The 20329-nt window shown below is 33.4% G+C and overlaps 1 protein-coding gene across 1 annotated transcript in view; it reads right to left on the reverse strand.

The window, feature by feature from the left end:
• Window positions 1-20329, reverse strand: part of LOC145661489 (uncharacterized) — a 147646-nt gene that overhangs the window by 77089 nt on the left and 50228 nt on the right. Inside the window, exons 10-12 of the mRNA XM_081726805.1 lie at window positions 12948-12971; window positions 1630-1677; window positions 693-743 (exon numbers count right to left, since the gene is read on the reverse strand). Coding sequence (XP_081582931.1) covers window positions 693-743; window positions 1630-1677; window positions 12948-12971 — 123 coding nt within the window. The remainder of the gene's footprint in view (window positions 1-692; window positions 744-1629; window positions 1678-12947; window positions 12972-20329) is intronic.

Here is a 20329-nt window from a genome sequence, read left to right on the forward strand (position 1 = left end):
GTTTCTGTTCTACTTTGACTTTTATTTTAGTACTCAGGTGATAATTATATTCTATGTATTAACTTTGAGCATTCTTTTACATATGGAAAGATTCGTTTACGTATCTAAATGTTTCATCACGTATGGAGAGCTAAATGACAAACAAGCATGTGGTGACATTAAAACAAAGTTTCGAAATATTGTGTCATTAAGTATTTCAATCAATGTTGCTTTTTTTCAACACTTGATAACAAGTCTTATTATATTTAAAAGAAGAAAAACACATCTGCAAACTTTTTCCCGATTACAAAGGCTGGCTTGGAGGTTCGAACCTGGTTTACTATTTCCCGAAGATACCCGAAGTTGGACTTTGAAACTTTTTGCCTCAAAACACCAATAAAGAATGCGCTCAACCTTTTTGAGACAAGGTGTACCTTATCAGTATTAAACACATATTTCCAGTAACGACTTCTTAGTGAATTTTTATTTTAGAATACTTTGGAAATACTACCAGAGGCTAATATATATATATATATATATATATATATATATATATATATATATATATATATATATATATATATATATATATGTATATATATATATTATTGTGGACACTGTAATCAGTAAAGATAATGCACAATAGCTAATGCACAATGCACTGTCACAATAGTACTTGAAATGTTATCAGATATAAAGTAGATAATACATACCAGAAACTCTTCTAAACTGTTTTTTGATTTAACCTCTTCCACAAACTTTTCCTGTAATATAAATAAAGTTGACTGTAGAACTATATGTTTCAAACTGCCTTCTAACGTTCTTTACATATTCAAAAAGTAAATATTATCAAATACCTAACATAACCTATACTTGTAATATTTGGCCTTCCGATATAATAAAAGGGTTTTCTGACTTCATTGGAACAAGAGTTCGATAAGCGATTAGATAAATGGTAAATGTGTTTTTAAAAACGCTAGCATATCGTTATAACTAGTATACCTTCAAAATTTTCCGCCAGACAGACAAACATTTGAATTTTAAACGTATCAGTTAGTGTTATAATACCTTCAGTGACCACTATAATTTAACTTTTATAGAGCATCCAAATGCATTGCATTCGACAGTATGCAGTTACTATTACGAAGGTCTTCTGAGTTAAATTTAAAACATTCATTTTATTCCTTACGTGCATACTGTTATAAATGCTAAGAAATCCACTGCTCAATGTACTTTAAATTCAATATGGTTATAAACCACGTATTTTTTTATTTTAACTATGTTTCTGAAAATATTGACGAAATTTTCAATTTTCTAGTCTCTCATTCCTTTGTATAAGAGTGCCATCATATATGTAAAAACGACAAAATTTACACTTTTCCTAATAAACGTTAATGTAATTGATGACATATCTAGTAATAAAATTATCATTTATTGGTTAATTATTGAATGTATATTGGGAAGAGTGACTTCCCTAATGCTAGTTTCTCAACTATGGAATTTTGTTGAAGTGTTCAAAAAATACGAAAGTTAGACAGTAAAAATTAAGATATTTATTAAGTTTTTTAAATTAATTTTTCAAATTCATCATACATCATAAATTTACTCTTGATTGCAGTAATAAAGCAGCGTAAAATCCAACATACTTACCGGACCATTAGGACCAAAGCATTTTATCAGGTATTCCCTTTCATTTTCCTAAACATACATAGATATAATGTGTTATTTTTCTTGTAGATATATTTTACATTTTAAACTTATGACTATGTAGTTAAAATATTGAAATAAATTGACATTTTATCGTAATAATCTTTGTTCGGCTTCTAATTGCTGATTAGAGGTTTAAGAAGAAATCAATGTCGATGGATATTTCATCTCTTTAGAAAACTAGGAATGAAAACTATGTAGTCTCTGGTATAGCAAATTTCAGAATAGTATTCAGTATAATTTCAGTATAAATGTTGAGTATTGGTGATTGTTCACCAATATATTACTTATATTCCAATTTTGAATGAGACAGGGTATTTGAATTTAATGTATATACAACATAATTGTACCAATCATTTGAAATCCTCAATACAAACCAAATTTTACAATATAGCTCAATTATACATTTTGTTTTAACTTTAACTATACAATTATCACGAGCTCAAAAATAAAAATACTAACTTTACTTAGTTAGAACCAGAAAAAAGGTATAACAAAATTATTGATTAGCTTTTCTTAGAAAGAATTAAAATTCAAAAAAAGAATTGTTGCTAAACATATCCCATATGTACTACTAAAATAAATATTTATAGTGGAAAATTTCAATGATAATTCTTTGTATTTTGTTAAGAAAAGTGTTCGGTGCTAAGAATGGTAATGGTAGTTTCAAGAATGGCAACTATCAAAATGATTTAGGAAATAATACACTTCTTTCTTTGACCATTTCAAAACCATGAAATAAATCATCGGCTCAATGTAAGGCGTATGAATATATTCAAATATGTTGTAGGATCAAGAGATTCAAACTTAATCCAGATGACGTCTGCGTAACGTCGGCATCGCCATCTCATTTACGATATTGGTAACCCGTTGTTAAAACACACATGCGGATGTTGTAGATAGTGATCAATCAAAGTAAGCCTTATCAGTTTTGTTCATTCAAGTGAAAAGTCGTGATATATGCAGTTTAGTAAATTGAAACGGGAAATAATGATCGATCAGGGGCTGTACGCTACCTCTAAATTGCTGCTCGTACAGATCAATTATGAGTATAGTGGTGCACGTGTGGAAGCAGTGAACGCAAAAGTGTCGTGCAATTCGACTGGCTCACGCAATGTAACTAAAGCACAGAATAACAGACACCTCGTCTAGATATCAGTTACAAACCATACAGTTTTATATACCGCGTTGGCTAAACCCTGGAATACTTTTACGAGTGTTTCTATATTTCTGTCGACTATTCGACGTAGTTTGCTCAAGATTTGTCTGGTGGATTTGTCTGGTCAAGGATATATTTGCCCTTTCAACAGAAGCTACGAATATATGAGACTGCTGTGTGATCCCATACACCGTAACTAGGTTGCTGAAATACAAATGTGGACTTTTCGATTAAGTTCCGTTTTTATATGATCTACAGTGACAGTCGCAGAAGCGTATGACGCTAACGTGCTGAATCCAATATAACACATTGTTGAGCGTTACACCGTTAAAGCACTCATTGTCATTCTCTGCGGTTCCATTAATTACAACATAAACGATGGCATAAGGTGTCACGGTAGAATTCACGTGCTGTGTAGAGTAAAATTTGTAGATGTGTTTTTCCTGTAGATTGAGTTGTTACTAATATAAACAAAATTAATTCAAGATTGTGAATAGAAGTCATAAGGATAAAGATTAAGTTGAAAATATAAGCATTTCAATTGGGTAATATATATATAATCTTGTTGAAAGATTAAAAATCAAAGGGAAGACTTAATTCAAGATTAAAAGGGTCATGTAATTCATAGGAGTGAACATATTTTTTTACTAATGGTGCAAAAGATTCAGGGATACTTTACGATAAGTACAATTTAAACCTGAACCTGCTGACACAAGCCAAATCCACTTTGACTTTCATAAGTAACAATAAGTAATCAGAACCCTTTGAACAGCATCCGATATATAGTTGAGGTTATAGTACTAGATGAGATGCCGTACCTACAGGCAATGCCAGACGTCATATCTCAACTCGAGAATGCGAAACCGTAAGTAGCGACAAATGTGTAAGAATAATTCGTAAAAAACGTTACTTGAATCACCTTCCTGGTGACCTCACATATGAGCCATAGATCATGTCTGGGATATAGTTGCGCAAACGAATACTTGCCACTGTTTGCCACAGGTAAATGTGGGATCGTGTATAAACCACGTAGTAAAATAGTCATCAGGTAGATACGACTAACACGTTTCAAATTCCTCTAGGTCACAATGGATGTACAGTTTAGTAATTGTGATTATTTAAGTATTGTCAGCTAACTAATATCTGAAATAAAATTATTATTCTAGAATAGATCATTCAGGGTGTTGTTTCAAAAACCAATTCTATCATTCATTTGTTTTAAATATTCTAAGTAAATGCAATTATGTGATTTACATGCATACCCAATTTATGTTTACGCGCCGATACAATTATATTCTTATTAATATATGAATTCGGGTAAATTGAAAATGTAAACATGTTTACGAATAAAAACCTAGTTATAACCATAAAAAATAAGTGCCAGAATAATATGTCATAAGGACGTTTTGAAGACAATATTTATAATATTGTCTTACGTTTTTACAATTAGTTTGAAAGCTTTTGCCGTGCTTTTGGTGAAACAAAAAACGATATTAATTAACCTGGGAAATACAGCACACTTGTAGAATCGAATATTATGTTGTACAATCGAAGCTTTCAAATATATAGGAAAAATATTCAAAAATGTAAATCGAGAGTTTTTGTTTTCAAACGAAACATGAAGATTGTTAGGTTCTTTGGAGCCTTGAATTTGTATTCCGTGCCTCGGCTACTGCGTTTTGGATGGGCGTCTCCGAGACTTTTCTTCCGCTTCAAATTCGCGTGCAAGTTATTTTTCCCTTGCTGTTACTCACACTTGTTCATATTTGCTTCTCGGACCCTTCCGGTTCAGGGAAATTATATACCATTCAAACAAGGAAGATGGCCGTCGATAATTGGCAAAGTGTTCCATGTACAAACGTGTAAAGATTGATGAAGATACAAGGTAAATGATACTCCCAACATATATGGTTATTAGTCAAAATTTAGAATACAATTAGGTTTCATCATTCTGCATAAGTTACATAAAATTACAAAGAATTAAAGATGATTATTCGTCTGGGAAAGAGAATTTCGAAATATTTACTGACTGTCTTATTATTCAGAATTATGACTACTTTCCTAGGACCTGATGGTATTCCAGATTATATAGTAAAGGGATGTGAAGAACACTTTCTACTTCCACTCTATATTTTATTCAACCTAGTTATTTCTACTTCTAAATTCCCCAGTAAATGGAAAATAAGAAAAGTCTGACCCATTCCTAAGTCTAATAATGGTAAAGATATTCAAAATTATAGGCCTGTATCAATATTGAGTACTTTTGCTAAAGTGTTTGAATCTATTCTTTATAAACGGATTGAAAATCATATAAAACTATCAATTTCAGAATACCAGCATGGCTTCGTCCAGGGTAGATCGACAGTCACAAATCTCAGTATTCTTAACAATTTTGTAGCAAGAATCCTAGATCAAGGTGGTCAAGTAGATATTATCTACACCGATTTTGCGAAAGCATTTGATAGAGTAAATCACAAGGTACTTATAGAGAAACTTCGTCAATTTAACTTCTCCGCAGAGTTAATTGGGCTCCTCGAGTCGTATTTGAGAGACCGAAGGCAGTTTGTTGTATATAAAGGATACAAGTCAACCGAATACTTGCAAATATCTGGTGTTCCACAAGGGTCAAATTTGGGTCCACTACTATTTGTAATATTTATAAATGATCTTCCTAGATGTATAACGTATTCCCACAAACTGTTGTATGCCGATGATCTCAAACTTTTTAGATGTATAAATTCCATAAATGACTGTAATCAACTTCAACAAGACATAAATTCAGTGGTGCAATGGTGTCAAAGTAATTTATTGAATGTAAATATTAGTAAATGTAAAATCATGAGTATTACAAAACGTAAAAAAACAGTGCAATTTAAATATTCAATTAATGAGACTCAACTACCCGTTGTAAGTACTGTCAATGATTTAGGAGTAATGTGTGATACGAAATTTACATTTGAACCTCATATTGATAACATAATAAATGAAGCGAACAGAAATCTTGGGTTTATTCTAAGAATTAGTAGGGAGTTTCGTAAACCTGCCACACTTCATAAATTATATCAAACTTACGTTCGATCCAAACTCGAATACGCGACGCTTGTATGGAACCCAGATACAAAATTTAACTCACTAAAAATAGAAAAAATCCAATCCAAATTTCTTAGATATCTTGTATATAAGGAAACAAACATTTTTCCAAGAACTGGAAACACTAATTCATTGAATAGGAATTTTGAAACTCTAACCCTCAAACAAAGAAGAACGTTATCTGACATGATATTTTTGTACAAGGTACTTAATAATAAGCTAGACTGCAACGAATTGCTTTCGAGCTTTCAAATAAACGTTCCAGGTAGAAAAACACGGATGAAAACTATAACTTATTTTATTGTGCAAAAGCAATTACTAATATCCTAAATAAGTCCAACATGGAGGATTAGTGCAACCTACAACAGACTCTTAAAAATGACAAATAATATAGATATTTACGCTGATTGCCTCACAAGGTTTAAAAGGGAAATTGTAAATATATTATTTAATGAAAGATGAACACTGTAATTGGGTATAATACCTGTTGTGTTCTGTTTCAATAAATAAATAAATAAATAAATAAATAAAAGTAAAACAGAAAAAGGAATCTTGAATCATAACTTGTCTTGAAATTGAGCACAGATAGTATGGACAATGATAATATATGCACATTCTCAAAACCAATTTTTACTGAAAGACGAGAAAAGCAAAGCAGTCGTTTCAGGAGCAATTACTTCTTGAAAATACCGTAACTATGACCATGAAAGATGAAATTATTATCAATTCTCAGTCTTGATCTGGGTTTAATTAAACGACGCACGTTGTACTGTATCTTCAACTTTATGCATGCTATATATTTTATGTATTTTTAATAATGAAATGAAATTGACCAAACATCACTGAGTACATAAAATAAACATTAGAATCAGTCAGGTGATCAGGTAATAAAATATAACACTAAATTAATCAATATTTCACCAAGAAAAGACAAAACCTAAGAAACGACACACACAAAACATCATATGAGTTATGTAGTTCCTGTTATTCCATCCGTATGCCTTAGTGACGTAACATATATGATGTACTGCTAAATAAAGTGAAGCACATGAAATTATTTACATCAACTTAAAGCTTGATGAACGCTGAATCAGATAAAGTTCTTTCTCAGATGATCTACGCAAACCTGGTTGCTGACCATAGGCAATGGAAGTAGTGTAATTGAGTGGCCGTCAGATGGCAAACATTATCAGTTAAAATTGTCTACATAACCATGAATTCAGCAATATAAATCACCTGTAAATCGCATCATGTTTTCAAAGATGTATAATAAGTATATTGGTGTTGTTACTCATTTCGTGAAGTCAAACAATATCATGTATTATGCATATGAGTATTATGTGTATTAAAATGTGTTATTGTAGAAAACACAAAGTTGGCAACGTATCCTTTATTCTATAGTTGGTGGCATAATAGTTATGAAGTGTAAATTTGATTAGTTATGTCTCTTGATATCCATAGCCCCTCTTCCTCTTAGCAGTGGAGCGCTGCAATGAGGTACGGAAGGGGGCTGTAAGGTTAAAAAAGTGATGATGAGAGAATGAATTGATTAAATAATTAAGATTCAGAAAGACGAGTGACCATGTATATGATTATCTGGGATGAGGATTAAGGTAAGATTTGTTCAGAAGGACAGAAAGTGAAAAATAATGGAACCGGGAATTATGAAATTAAACGTAGTAAAATTTGTAAAAGAAACACTGTTTCTAAGCCGTGGGAAAGGATAAACGTGAAAGATACCAAGATGATTGCTATGATGCTATGATGGAGGAATAGCAGTTTTCGTAGAAACTGTCAGTATAGTAATGGCCGAGGCATGTTTATAAAGATAAGGATTACAACAAATGACCAGTTACAATAGCGGGGATAGGGAAGGAGAGTTAAAGAATTAATAAATGAGAGTATTGGAAAAGTAAAATTTGAAAATGAAATCTTTGAGTTTTACGTCCCATTATTATGCCGGTTAGGCAAGTAAAATTTGACTGCAATAACTATAATTATTCTTCTGGAAAGGTGTTTTGAAAACTTAAGTATATAAATGGTAGAAGTATCATTGGAGCATCCAGTTGAAACTTGGGGTTCGGTCCAAAATAGGGATATTACAGAAAATAATGGAAAACTCTGAAAATACTGGTAAAATGAGTAGGATATCACTTAACGTTAGTATCCGAAGACTCACTTTCGGTGGAAAGCAGGGTGGGCAACTGAGGTGTATTGTAAGAATTTGCTCAACGAAGACAAAAACAAGATAAGGGTCGTTATTTCAAGATTGGGTCGCCTTTTATGAGAGTTTTGTGATCATCATAATGTATCAGTAGGAGCGGGTAGGAGGTATCTGTAAAATTGGAAATACAAAAACCAAAAATGAAGAAAATAAAGAATTTGTGTAGGTATAAGTAGTTCATACCAGTGATCTGAGCAAATGCCCAAGATACCCACACATTTTCCTACTAACACGTTAAATACAATTTCCTGAATGTCATAGTCGAAAGGAGCCGGGGGTATATTATTTTGTATATAAACGCAACCCATTTCCTGATAACTTTCGGAACTCGAGATAACTAGAGATTTAATTGGTTTCAAATCGCCAAGTACTCGATTTTGCTGGTAAACTTTTCGGAAAAAAATGGGTGAGGGGAAAACTAGTCCGTAAATTCATATAAAAATATATCCAGTAATTCTCTTCAACTTTATATCATCGTGCGGACACAATATCTAATATTTTCTTGCAAATGCTGTTTCAGAAAATGCATGAGCAATGGTAAAATCATAAGTATCTATCTCAGACATCCAGCATGCCAACTTTCCTGTGAAGATCTCTCTGTGGCAAATGAACGTAATACCTTTAGAAACGGCATAAAGATATCACAACATACAACAGAGCCAAGAATGGTACAAACAAATTCCTCTTCGAAGGTCAACTGCTCGTTCGAAATCAGTTGTTTTGCTACAGCACGACGCCTTTCTTAGATGCTCAGTTGTAGATATACAGAACTGTCTCCGGTTTTTATATCAAGGTCGGTGGTTCCAAAAGTGCTTTCCTCAGAGCTTCAAATGATTCTTCTTGCTTGTTTCCTCACTTGAAATGTTGGTCTTTCCGGAGCAAAATTTGGAGAGGATAAGTAATCTCTAAGAAATAATTAACATATCGCCGGAAAAAGGAGCAACCGCCCAGAAAAGATTTTACATCCTTCTTTCTGCGTGAAAGTTGAAATTCCGAATTGTGGGTAACATACGATCCGACACTTGTATCCCAAATTTGGGAAAAGGATCGCCCAAAACCATTCACGAATAATGCTCAATCTTTGTTTTATCTGGGACAATTTTAGTGCACGTACCTTCAGATTTGGAACAGCCTTGCACGAATACATCATTTCGTCTACAGAAGACGTGATAACGTAAAAATTATCCAAGTATTGCTTATTATATGTAACTCAAAAGCCTTCTTACTTTAATCTGACTAAACTGAATAAATATGTCCCATGCAGAAAACAATTGGCATGCCTGATACCGAGAAGCCTCTACACACATTCAGCTGCACAGTAATTAGTGTTATTAAGTATCTCCTGGTAAGGCATACGATTAATTATATCGCCCACCGACGGTGTCGAAAAGTTCGACGGGTAAGATTTTGTTAAAGCCACGCAAATTATTTTAAAAAAGATATTGGATATTACGCTTTCTAATCAGCAAGATGATTTGGTTCCGGGAGGATATTGCTTCCCTAATAACCCTCTGATGGATCAATGTTTCTAACTAATGGTTGAATATCCACGGAGATTATGAGATACTGGGTAGGACGTCTTGATACATGGGCAAGGTCGAATAGATGAACTTCATTAAAATAGCCCGGTGCCAGTCCTATGTCCTTCTCAGTCCAAAGTTCAAACACCAGGAAATTACTGTATAAGAACGTAAAATCTTTCCCTGTCTTCTGAAGGTAGCTCGGAATTAACGTTGACAAAACTAGCACCACAAAATAGGTTTGCCAGGTCCATCTTCTCCGGGGATAGTGAGTTTCTTCTACAGACGAAAACACGCTCTTCACAGGCCCTTCTCCTCAAAATCTTCAACATTCTAAAGATATTTACAAACTTGTACCAACTTGACCTCTATAATTGTTGGATTTGTCACATACACCACTCAGCATCTTCCTTTCACTATCAGACACGGAACAAAAATGCACAGTATTTCTTTTATACATCGAGAAGGAGAAAATAACAGCTTCCAAAAAATATCCCAATGACAGCGTAAGTTCAGCAAAATACTGGTGCTGCGGTGGCTCGGTGGCTCAGGAGTTCAGCACTGATACTAGGGATCGTCCGTTCGATATCTCTCACGCCAAGTAAACTTTGTAGTGGACAACACCGTTTCTCGAGGATTTCTCCTTTCCTCCCACTCTGTTCATTCCACCATTTCATCTATTTCTCATTATCACCGTCCCCTTAACATAGTCGGAATGAACGGGGAATGTAAAGTTAAAAAAATAATATGATTTTATCACCAAATTATAAGATCTAGGTGGTAATATTTTGTTTTCTAATACTCTATGATTTCTCGAAACGGTAGCAAGCCTAAACGCTAAAACGTTTGACAAATGAGCATCTAAATTGCTTTCAGTCAACTTTCTTGTACGGGGACATCCAAAACCAAGGATGGTCAAGTTTGCTTATTATAAGCTAAAACGGCCTATGCCTTTACAAAGAATCAGCGCCAATCAAAGGACGATAATCAAAATTTGGAATGAATTAAAAGCATGAGTTTCATCAATCCGAAACTTTAATAAAGAAATTTCAGAAACCAATATAAATTTCCCTTTTACTCAAAGATGTCTGGTATTAATACGTTAAAATTTAGCAATTTCAGGGATCAAATGTTTCCCCAGATAAGTAATTGGCTACCACTGTATATCATAATTCTGAGTCTTACTCGTTCATATGAGCTGAAAGATGAGGTATTTTTAGAGGACACTATAGGTATTACGGTGCCATATTGAGAAGGTTCAACCCGATCATCTACTCTATGTTTTTAAAGATAGGATACGACTATATATCGCATTATGAATACGCAATTAATTTCTGTAACAAATGATTTGGCTCTATCTAGAGTCGAACCCTGACCTTGATAACAATTACTATTATTACCGTTTCTTTTTCATTGATAATTATTGCTGAAGTTTTTCAGGTACTTAAAGTACTTTTTCTTACATAGTAGACAATCGGTAATAACACAATTTGTTGAAGAAGATAAAGCAGAAATTTGAAGCGTAAACTTTTACAGTTCTTGCTGTATGTCTGTTAGCGGGTGAATGAAAGGTTGTTTCTGGTGACACTGGTGTTGCAAGTGCGCCTGGCTTTGTACAAAACTCTTGAACAGTGTATGTGGACTTCGAACCTTCACCTCAGCATTTTACTGAATTTAACGTCCATGTTAGCCGTAGGAAATAAAGAAAACTCTAAAACAGCAGAATTCTTATTCAAGAATTTATCTATTTTCTTACACTTCAATAAAATTTAGTCCGTTATTTGATAAAGAAGTCGTCCAAAAGGTCACTAACTGTATTACACTTGTTTAGTACTATAACTTTTGATTAATCAGATAAAATCTCTTAACAATGATTTGCACAACATTCATCTACTAATGTATCAGGATATCAGACAATTATTAAAATCATTGGACACCTGTGAAAACCGTGAATATGTATGCATACATTAATCATACACAAATATAAACGAACGATTCATAAGCGGTATTGTTGCTCCACAAACCGTAAAACGAGAGAGAAAGAAAGCTAACCCTAGAATAGCATAGGCAGGTTTTCTGAAATTGAGCAAGCCAAAAGAGAACAAACTACTTTCGTAGAGGGTTGCTGGAGTGAAAGTAGTTGTGAATCTATAAGAGCTTAAAAAAGAAATAGGTGAGAATTTTGAGAGAAAGCCGGCGTCGTTCAATATCTTTCGCTTTTGCATTTAATTGAAATTTTTCGTGGTCGGCTTGAAGAAAGAAAAGAAGAGATAATAATTAGCTTGGGAAATATAGCTCACTGGTAGATTCAGTAGGTATCTGGGATGCCGACAAACGTTAGAGTCTATAGGCTACGGGCGTTCAAATAGATAAGAACAAATGTTAAGGAAAAGTAAGTAGAGAGGTTTTGTTTGGGAAGGAGAAAAGATTATTTGCCTGCTTCGGACTTTGGATATGTATTCCGTTCATCTGTTCCTGCGAGTTGGCTGGACGTCTCCATGTCCTGATTTCTAATTGAGAAGTGTGTGAAAGATGAAATTTTCCTTGCTGTTTCTTATACTTGTTTATACTCCATTCACGTCGCTTCTCCCATCTTCTGAGGTTTGGCACATTACATACCATCCAAAGAAGGAAGATGGCCGTCGAAAACGAGTACAAAGGAGGATACAAGGTCAATGGAAGGTCAATGGAACTCACAGTTTGTACAATAATTAGTCATCAGTTACATAACAATACGGTTACATCAAATTAGATACGTTACATAAATCTACAGAAATTAAAAATGATGACTCCTCTCCTAAAGAGAAACTCGAAATCTTTATTGACTGGCCTATTTTTCCTAGTCATTATTCAGAGGAAAGAAAGAGAGAAAAATTACTATTAATTCTTCAATTGTCATTAAATTTAGCATTAATAATATGGGTGAAATCAATATATATACGATATTTATAATATAATATTTAAAACGAAAATCTTGATTCAGTGAGAAAACTTGTGCAAAACATATTATATATCGCTTATGTAGGTAATATGATTTAGGGTTTTTAATTCTTTTCTTTTCAATCACATTGCACGATGAAAATCCTAAATGAATTAATACTCAAATAATGTTTGATTTGTAACTCATAAGTTGATTTTATTACTAATAATTGTAACATATCGTTATAAATATATTCACGTTTAATGAAATACTCGTGGAAAAATAGAAAACTTCAGTATATAGTTCATAAAAATACAAAGATGTAAGTTGTAAGGGGAAACTACTTACAGTAACATCTCCTACGTTATAATCCTGAAATTAATGTAAGATTGAATTGTTAGTAACACCTTTTATACAGATTTAGCTAAAATTCAGTAATGCAATACTGTATATCTGAAACGCTAACACGGTTAAATTATATGCTTGAAACACCTCTTGAATATTATTTTATTATTGTAAAATCATAAAGAATTAACTATAACACTATTTGCAAATTGAAATAGGATATCAGTTAGAAAGGTATATCTTTCGAATATTCCAGTTTTTATTTTATTCATATCATTTTATATCATTTCACCGATAACCATGATGCACTTTCACTGGTGACATATAAATAAGTGGCACGTCTCCAAATCTTATAAACTTTCGATTCAGCATTCAATGTCTTCTTTTGCAAGGATTACTGAGTCAAGTGATATAAACTGAATTAAATACTATACTAGTAAAAATTTAGCGAACAAAGAAATCAAAAATATTTCAGCAAAATCTATACAGGTAACTGGAAATTTTCTACTAAAACATACAAGTAAATTATTTTCCACTATCAATTTTATTTTATAACAATTTCTTGCAATGAATAATTTTCATATTTTCACGAATTTCAGATGAGAATTATTTCTTTAATCGTTCAGTCAAAGAATGTAAAGTCACTATATAAATTCAAGATTAAAGTGGAATTTTGAATGAAAAATTCTTCTAGAATATAAGGTTTTGCTAAATATCGAGTGTTAAGGATAGACGCCGGAAAATGTTCCTCATCGTTCCATCGAGAGTGAGAGCCTGCGCTTACAAGTACTAAGCAAAGTCAACACTTTTGAAATAATTTTCCATTGTAATGTTCCTTCAATTTTTGAACAAATGTTTTGAAAATTTCTTTACAACGTTCAGATCCAGATTGTTGTTCACAGTACCTCCTGTTGTTTTCCTACATATACATAAATGCACTAAGTGCAACATAGTTCAGTCCACCGCATAAAGAAGATCTTTCTATGCTATATTTAATTGGCTTATTAGGCATATATTGCACGAAACCGCGGCGACCACGAAATTGATCCAGTTATTCATCCACTGTTACTCACTCACTTGTTATATAGTAATTTCAATAGTTTGCAAGAAAACGTTCCCAAACAAACCGGATGGTGAAAAATTCGTTTTCTTTCTGTCTATTGGCGCGTGTTTGTTTATCATCATATCGAAGAAACCATAGAATTTGATGAAATCGTATGTGTTACATAGTCGCAAATACAAAATAGCATTTGCATTTTTGTACAGTTCCATTGCAGGAGAGTCCCAATTACTCACTCACTTGGTATATAGTAATTTCTACAGTTTGCAAGAAAACGTTCCCAAACAAATCAAATTAGGAAAAGCTTGTCTTCTGTCTGTCTATTTGCGCGTGTTTCTTTATCATCACATCGAAGAAACCTTAGAATTTGTTGAAATCCCATGTGGGACATAGTCGCAGATACAAAATAGCATTTGCCCCTTCGTACATTTCCGTTGCAAGAGAGTCCCAATTACAATCAATCCTTGCCTGAATACACAGTCCTAGAAATGCAATTAATTCTCTCTCATCTAGTGGGTGTATCCATTTAGCCCTTGAGTTGACAGTAGTCAGTCGCCTTGATTTGAGATTTGTGCCTTGTACTATTTCGTCAAGAATAGCATCACTGCAAAGTAATTTGAATGCTTCCCATGCCGTAGCAATGTCTACGTTCTTTTTTACAGCAAACCAAAATGAAAGTGTGTTATGTCTTCTAGTTTGAAAAGGTGGCGTGGGCTCTGGATTCCAAGTAGGGCCTATATTCCGTTTTTCGAAACTCGCAGAGGATCACCACTGTTGTTGACAACAATATTTTCACTTCCTGATTGTTAGTCGCTCACGTTAGATTCACCCACTTCATCTTCAATCTCACTAGCTTCCTCAATACCAGCTGGAGGATCATCATAGTCGTTTCCTGGTGGTAAAACAAAATCTTCGGCTTATGAATTAGTTTTATCATCGCTTAAATTTGTTACATTTTCTTCATCACTATCGTGAAGCAGTAGGGAATATTTTAGTCTGTTATAAGAGTTCGAGGTCTCTTAAGTTCAGACATAATAACATTCAGAACAAATAATTTCATCCGAATAGGTAATTGTTAGGAAAAACAATTAGGCATACACTACACTACAATGATCCCTTACAAGAAAAAAAGAAAACAGCTGTCACACTGGAAATTGAAGAAATTCTTAACTTTTTCTTCACAGACTGGAAGAAATTGCGATTAATTAAGGTCCATTGTACACGATGAAACTTTCTGTTAATTCTGCATGCATCTAACTGTGGTTTGGTGTATTCCTCATTAGATCAAATAAATTTGCCAGTAGATTTAAGGTGTATTCATATACTGGGTCTTGTGTAAATAACACAGTCCCGCTTTCTAGAGTGTCAATGATAAATTGGTGAGTCACATAAAATGATGCCGCTCGAGTAGTAGAAAAACGATCGATCAGGAACATAAGAGAACAATCCTGCAGCCCATGAGAAATCGAACACCTTGAACCGTCCACCCACGGTTTTTTACGACCTCCATTTTAGGGGTGTGTTTGTCCCCTTTTATGAACTCTTTTTAGGGGTTGTACTCGTTCTCTTTTATTAGTATATTTTAAGGGGTGGACTCGTTCCCTTCTATGATCACTTTTTCAACCCCTATTTGAACATAGCAGATAATACATAGGCCTACGTAACATAGCAGGGCTGTATTCGTTCCAACCCTTATTTTAACCTAGCAGAAATTCCATAAGACTACGAACACCCAGAACCGTCCAGCCATGGTCTTTTATGACCTCCAGTTTAGGGGGTGTACTCCTTTCCTTTTATGAGCATTTTTAGGAATTATTCGTTCTCTATTTTAACATAACAGAAATAGCAGGCAATGAGCACAATATAGCAAAGACTACCAACATAGTAAGGGGTGTACTCGTTTCCAACCCTTTAATTAACATAGCAGAAATTACATAAGACTATGTAACATAGCAGGGGTGTATTCTTTCCAACCCGAATTTAAAATAACAGAAATAGCAGACAATGAGAACATTTTAGCAAAGATTACAATCGAACACCCTGAACCGTCCACCCACTGGGGTGTATTCGTTTTCTTTTTTAAGAACACTTTTTTCAACCTCTATTTTAACATAGCCTAAATTACATAAGACTATGTAACATTGCAAAGACTACCAACATAATAAGGGACTACTCATTCCCTTTTTAACCCCTATTTTAACATGGTAGAAATTACACAGACACCTATTTTAACAGCACTCCTATTTAATAACGGGGTGTACTCGTTTTCTTTTATCAACCCCTGTGTAACATAGCATTCGTCAATTACTGCATGTCCCCAAAAGTACTGATCATCTTGGTCAAAGATCAAATACTTAAGCCCGAATAACTCGTAAACGGAGCCACATATTGAGGTGGTATTTCCACATTTAGCAATAGGTCATGAACTACTGCAAGTTTTTAAACCACTGACCAACGAGGTCAGGGGTTTAATCCGAATAACTCGTAAACGGAGCAACATATTGAAGTGGTGTTTCCACATTTAGTAATAGGTCATCAACTACAACATGTCCGAAAAGTACTGACCATCAAGATCAAAGGTTTAAATCCGAATAACTCGTAAACGGAGAAACGTATTGAGGTGGTGTTTCGACACTTACTAATAGGTCACCAACTAGTAGATCTCCCAAAAGCACTGACTATCAAGGTGAAAGGTTAAATATTTAAAACCAAATTACTCGTAAATGGAACAACGTATTGAGGTACTGTTTCCACATTTAGTAACAGATCATGAAATACTACATGTTACAGAAGTTCTGACCATCGAGGTCAAAGGTCAAATATTTAAACTCGAATAACTCGTAAACGGAGCAACTTATTGAGGTGCTGTATCTACATTTAGTAATAGATCATCAACCACTACATGTCTCAAAAATATTGACCATCGAGGTGAAAGTCAAATTTTTAAACCCGAATAACTCGTAAACGGAGCAACATATTGTGGTGGTGTTTCCACATTTAGTAATAATTCATCAACCGCTGCATGTACCAAAAGCACTGATCACCGAGGTCTAATGTCAAATATTTAAACGCGAATAAGTTATAAACAGAGCCACATATTGAGGTGTTGTTTCCAAATTTAGTAACAGGTCATCAACTACTACATGTTGAAAAAGTACTGATCATTGAGGTCAATAGTCAAATATTTAAACCCAAATAACTCGTTAAGGACCAACGCATTGAGGTGCTGTTTCCACATTTAGTTATAGGTCATGAACCACTACATGTCCCAACAGCACTGACCACCGAGGTCAAAGGTCTTATGCTTAAACCCAAATTACTCGTAAACGGAGCAACATATTGAGGTAATGTTTCCACATTTACCAACAGGTCATCAAATAATACATGCTACAGAAGTACTAACCATCGAAGTGAAAGGTCAAATATTTAAACGCGAATAAGTTAAACGGAACAACATATTGAGGTAATATTTGCACAATTAGTAACAGGGCATCAACTAATACACGTACCAAAAGTACTGATCATCGAGGTCAAACGTCAATTTTTTGAACCCGAGTAACTCGTAAACGGACCCAGCAAGAAATTTCTGTGACCTATTAAATTTTTTGTACCAAACAGAAAAAAGTGAAGAAGGAATACATTTCAGTGCCTTATTTACTTTTGTAGTAACGAGAAAAAATCAAAGAAACGCCATTTTAACTAGCTCAGAATTTCTGTATCTTTTTGGGTTATGAAACAAACGAAATTGGATGGATGGAGTATTTATTTCTGTACTAACGAGAAAGAAATAATGGTATGCCATTTTAAATAGCTAAGAATTTTATATCATCACGTTCTATTTAAACAAACTAAGAGATAAATTTGATTCTCCTATTCAATTTTCTACCAATTACAAATGCCATCTTAACTAGCTCAAAATTTATGTACCTTTTGTGCCTACAAAAAAGGCGAAGAAGGTCAATTTTAACTTCTGAGAATTTTTTGTCGTCTTGTACTATTTAAATAAAGGAAGGAATATATTTGAGTGGTATATTTAATTTTGTAATAACGAGAAATATCTTTTTAACTATCTGAGTATTTTAATCCATTTTGTAGTATTTTAATAAAAAAACGGATAAATTTGTACTAACCAGAAAAAGCGAATAACTCAAAATGTATCTATAATTTTTATACTCCTCAAATAAACGAAAACATAAATTTGGGTGTCCTACTTTTATACCAACGAGAAAAAAATGAACGTCCATTTTAACTAGCGGAGTATTTTATACTATTTTGTACTATTTAAATAAACAAAGGAATAAATTTGTACAAACCAGAAAGGATCATTTTAACTGGCTCCGAAGTTCCAATACCATTTTCAACTATTTAAACAAATGAAGATATAACTTTCGAGTGAGCCTTTTAATTTTGTAGCAAGAGAAAAAGCGAGGAAGGGCCATATTTTAACCAAGTCAAAATTTTATATCATTTTGTACGGACCAGAAAAAGTGAAAAATGAATAAAATTTGAGTGGATTAATTACTTATGTACCAACTGGAAAAAGTGAAGTGCCATCATAGCTTTTGTATTATTCAAATAAACGAAGGAATACATTTTTAATTACCAGCAAGGGCGAAGAAGGTCTATTTTAACTAACTCAGCATTTTAACCCTTTTGTACTATTCAAATAATCAAGGGAATAAATTTGAGTAGTCTATTTTATTTTTGTACATATCAGAAGAAAATGATAGAAGAACCATTTTAACTAGCTCAGCATTTTACACCTTTTTATGTCATTTAAAGAAATGAACAAATAAATCCGGCTGTCCTATTTCCTTTTTGTACCAACTTGAAAACAAAAAGCGAAGAAGGACCATTTTTCACTGGCTTAGAATTTTATATCTTTTTGTAATATTTAATCAAACGAAGGTTTAAATTTATGTGACCTATTTCGTTTTGTACAAAACAGAAAAACGCTACACAAGTAAACAAAAGAATCAATTTGTACTAACCAGAAAAAGCGAAAAAATGCCAATTTTAACTAGCTCAGAATTTGTAGACCATGCTGTACTACTTAAACAAACGAAGAGATAAATTTGAGTCGTTATTCAATTTTGTAGCAAGAAGAAGAAAGCGAAGAAGGGTCATTTTATCTAACTCAGAATTTTATATAAATTTTGTAATACCCAAATAAACGAAGAAATAAATTTGGATGGAGTATTTAGTTTTGTGCCAAGGAAAAAAAGGAAAGAATTAACCAAGTAAACAAAGGAATTAATTTGTACTGACCAGAAAAGGCGAAGAAAAATCATTTTCACTAAATCAACATTTTATACCTTTTTGTGCTATTCAAATAATCGAAGGAATAAACTTGAGTGGTCTATTTTATTTTTGTACCAATCAAAAGAAAAACAAAGAAGGTTCATTTTAACAAGCTCAGCATTTTATACTTTTGTGCCATTTAAAGTCCTAAGGTGCCCACGGAACAATTTTTATAGAGGGGCGACTCTAAAGTCCAAAGTTTCACGATCACTAACAATATATTTGAATGTAAGATTTAACCAACCAGAACTGCCATTGGCTACAGACGAAAAATATTCAATTCGAAGAGAGTTGCGTTATACTTCAATGTTAACTTAAATGTGTAGAACAGATTCCATAGCAATTATCGTTATTAAGGGATGAAGATGTTCTAAAGAAAACTGATGAATGACGGCGAATCATGACAATTAATAAAGAACAAACAGCATGCTTGGCCATTTTGGATCACAGTACTGATAGAGGAAAAGGCAGAAGAAAAACCAGACGAAGAAGAGATCATACAAATGTAAAAATCAGCTCACCAAGGAAAAGAAAAGTTTTCAAAGTTCCATGTTGCACACCATCTACAGAAAACCGCTGAATTATTAGCTGTGTAAAGTTTTATTCAACTCAAAAACTATAATTCTTTCTGTTGCTGCAGATGTTTAAGCTTCTCAATATTAATGCACTTTATATAAAATAAAAAATGGAACGGTACGAGCGAATACACCCCTAAAATGGGCTCATAAAAGGGAACGAAGTGTTATATAATTTCTACTATGGGGTTGAAAAAGGAAACGAGTAGTCCCTTATTATGTTGGTAGTCTTTGCTATGTTACATAGTCTTATGTAATTTGTGCTACGTTTAAATAGGAGTGGAAAAAAGTGCTCATAAAAAAGAGAACGAATACACCCCTGTGGATGGACGGTTCAGGTTGTTCGATTGTAATCTTTGCTATAATGTTCTCATTGTCTGCTATTTCTGCTATGTTAAAATAGGGGTTGAAACGAGTACACCCCTGTTATGTTATATTGTCTTATGTAA

The sequence above is a fragment of the Thermobia domestica genome, chromosome 10 (genome assembly GCF_964235325.1).
Source record: "Thermobia domestica chromosome 10, izTheDome1.hap1.1, whole genome shotgun sequence".
Classification (NCBI taxonomy): domain Eukaryota; kingdom Metazoa; phylum Arthropoda; class Insecta; order Zygentoma; family Lepismatidae; genus Thermobia; species Thermobia domestica.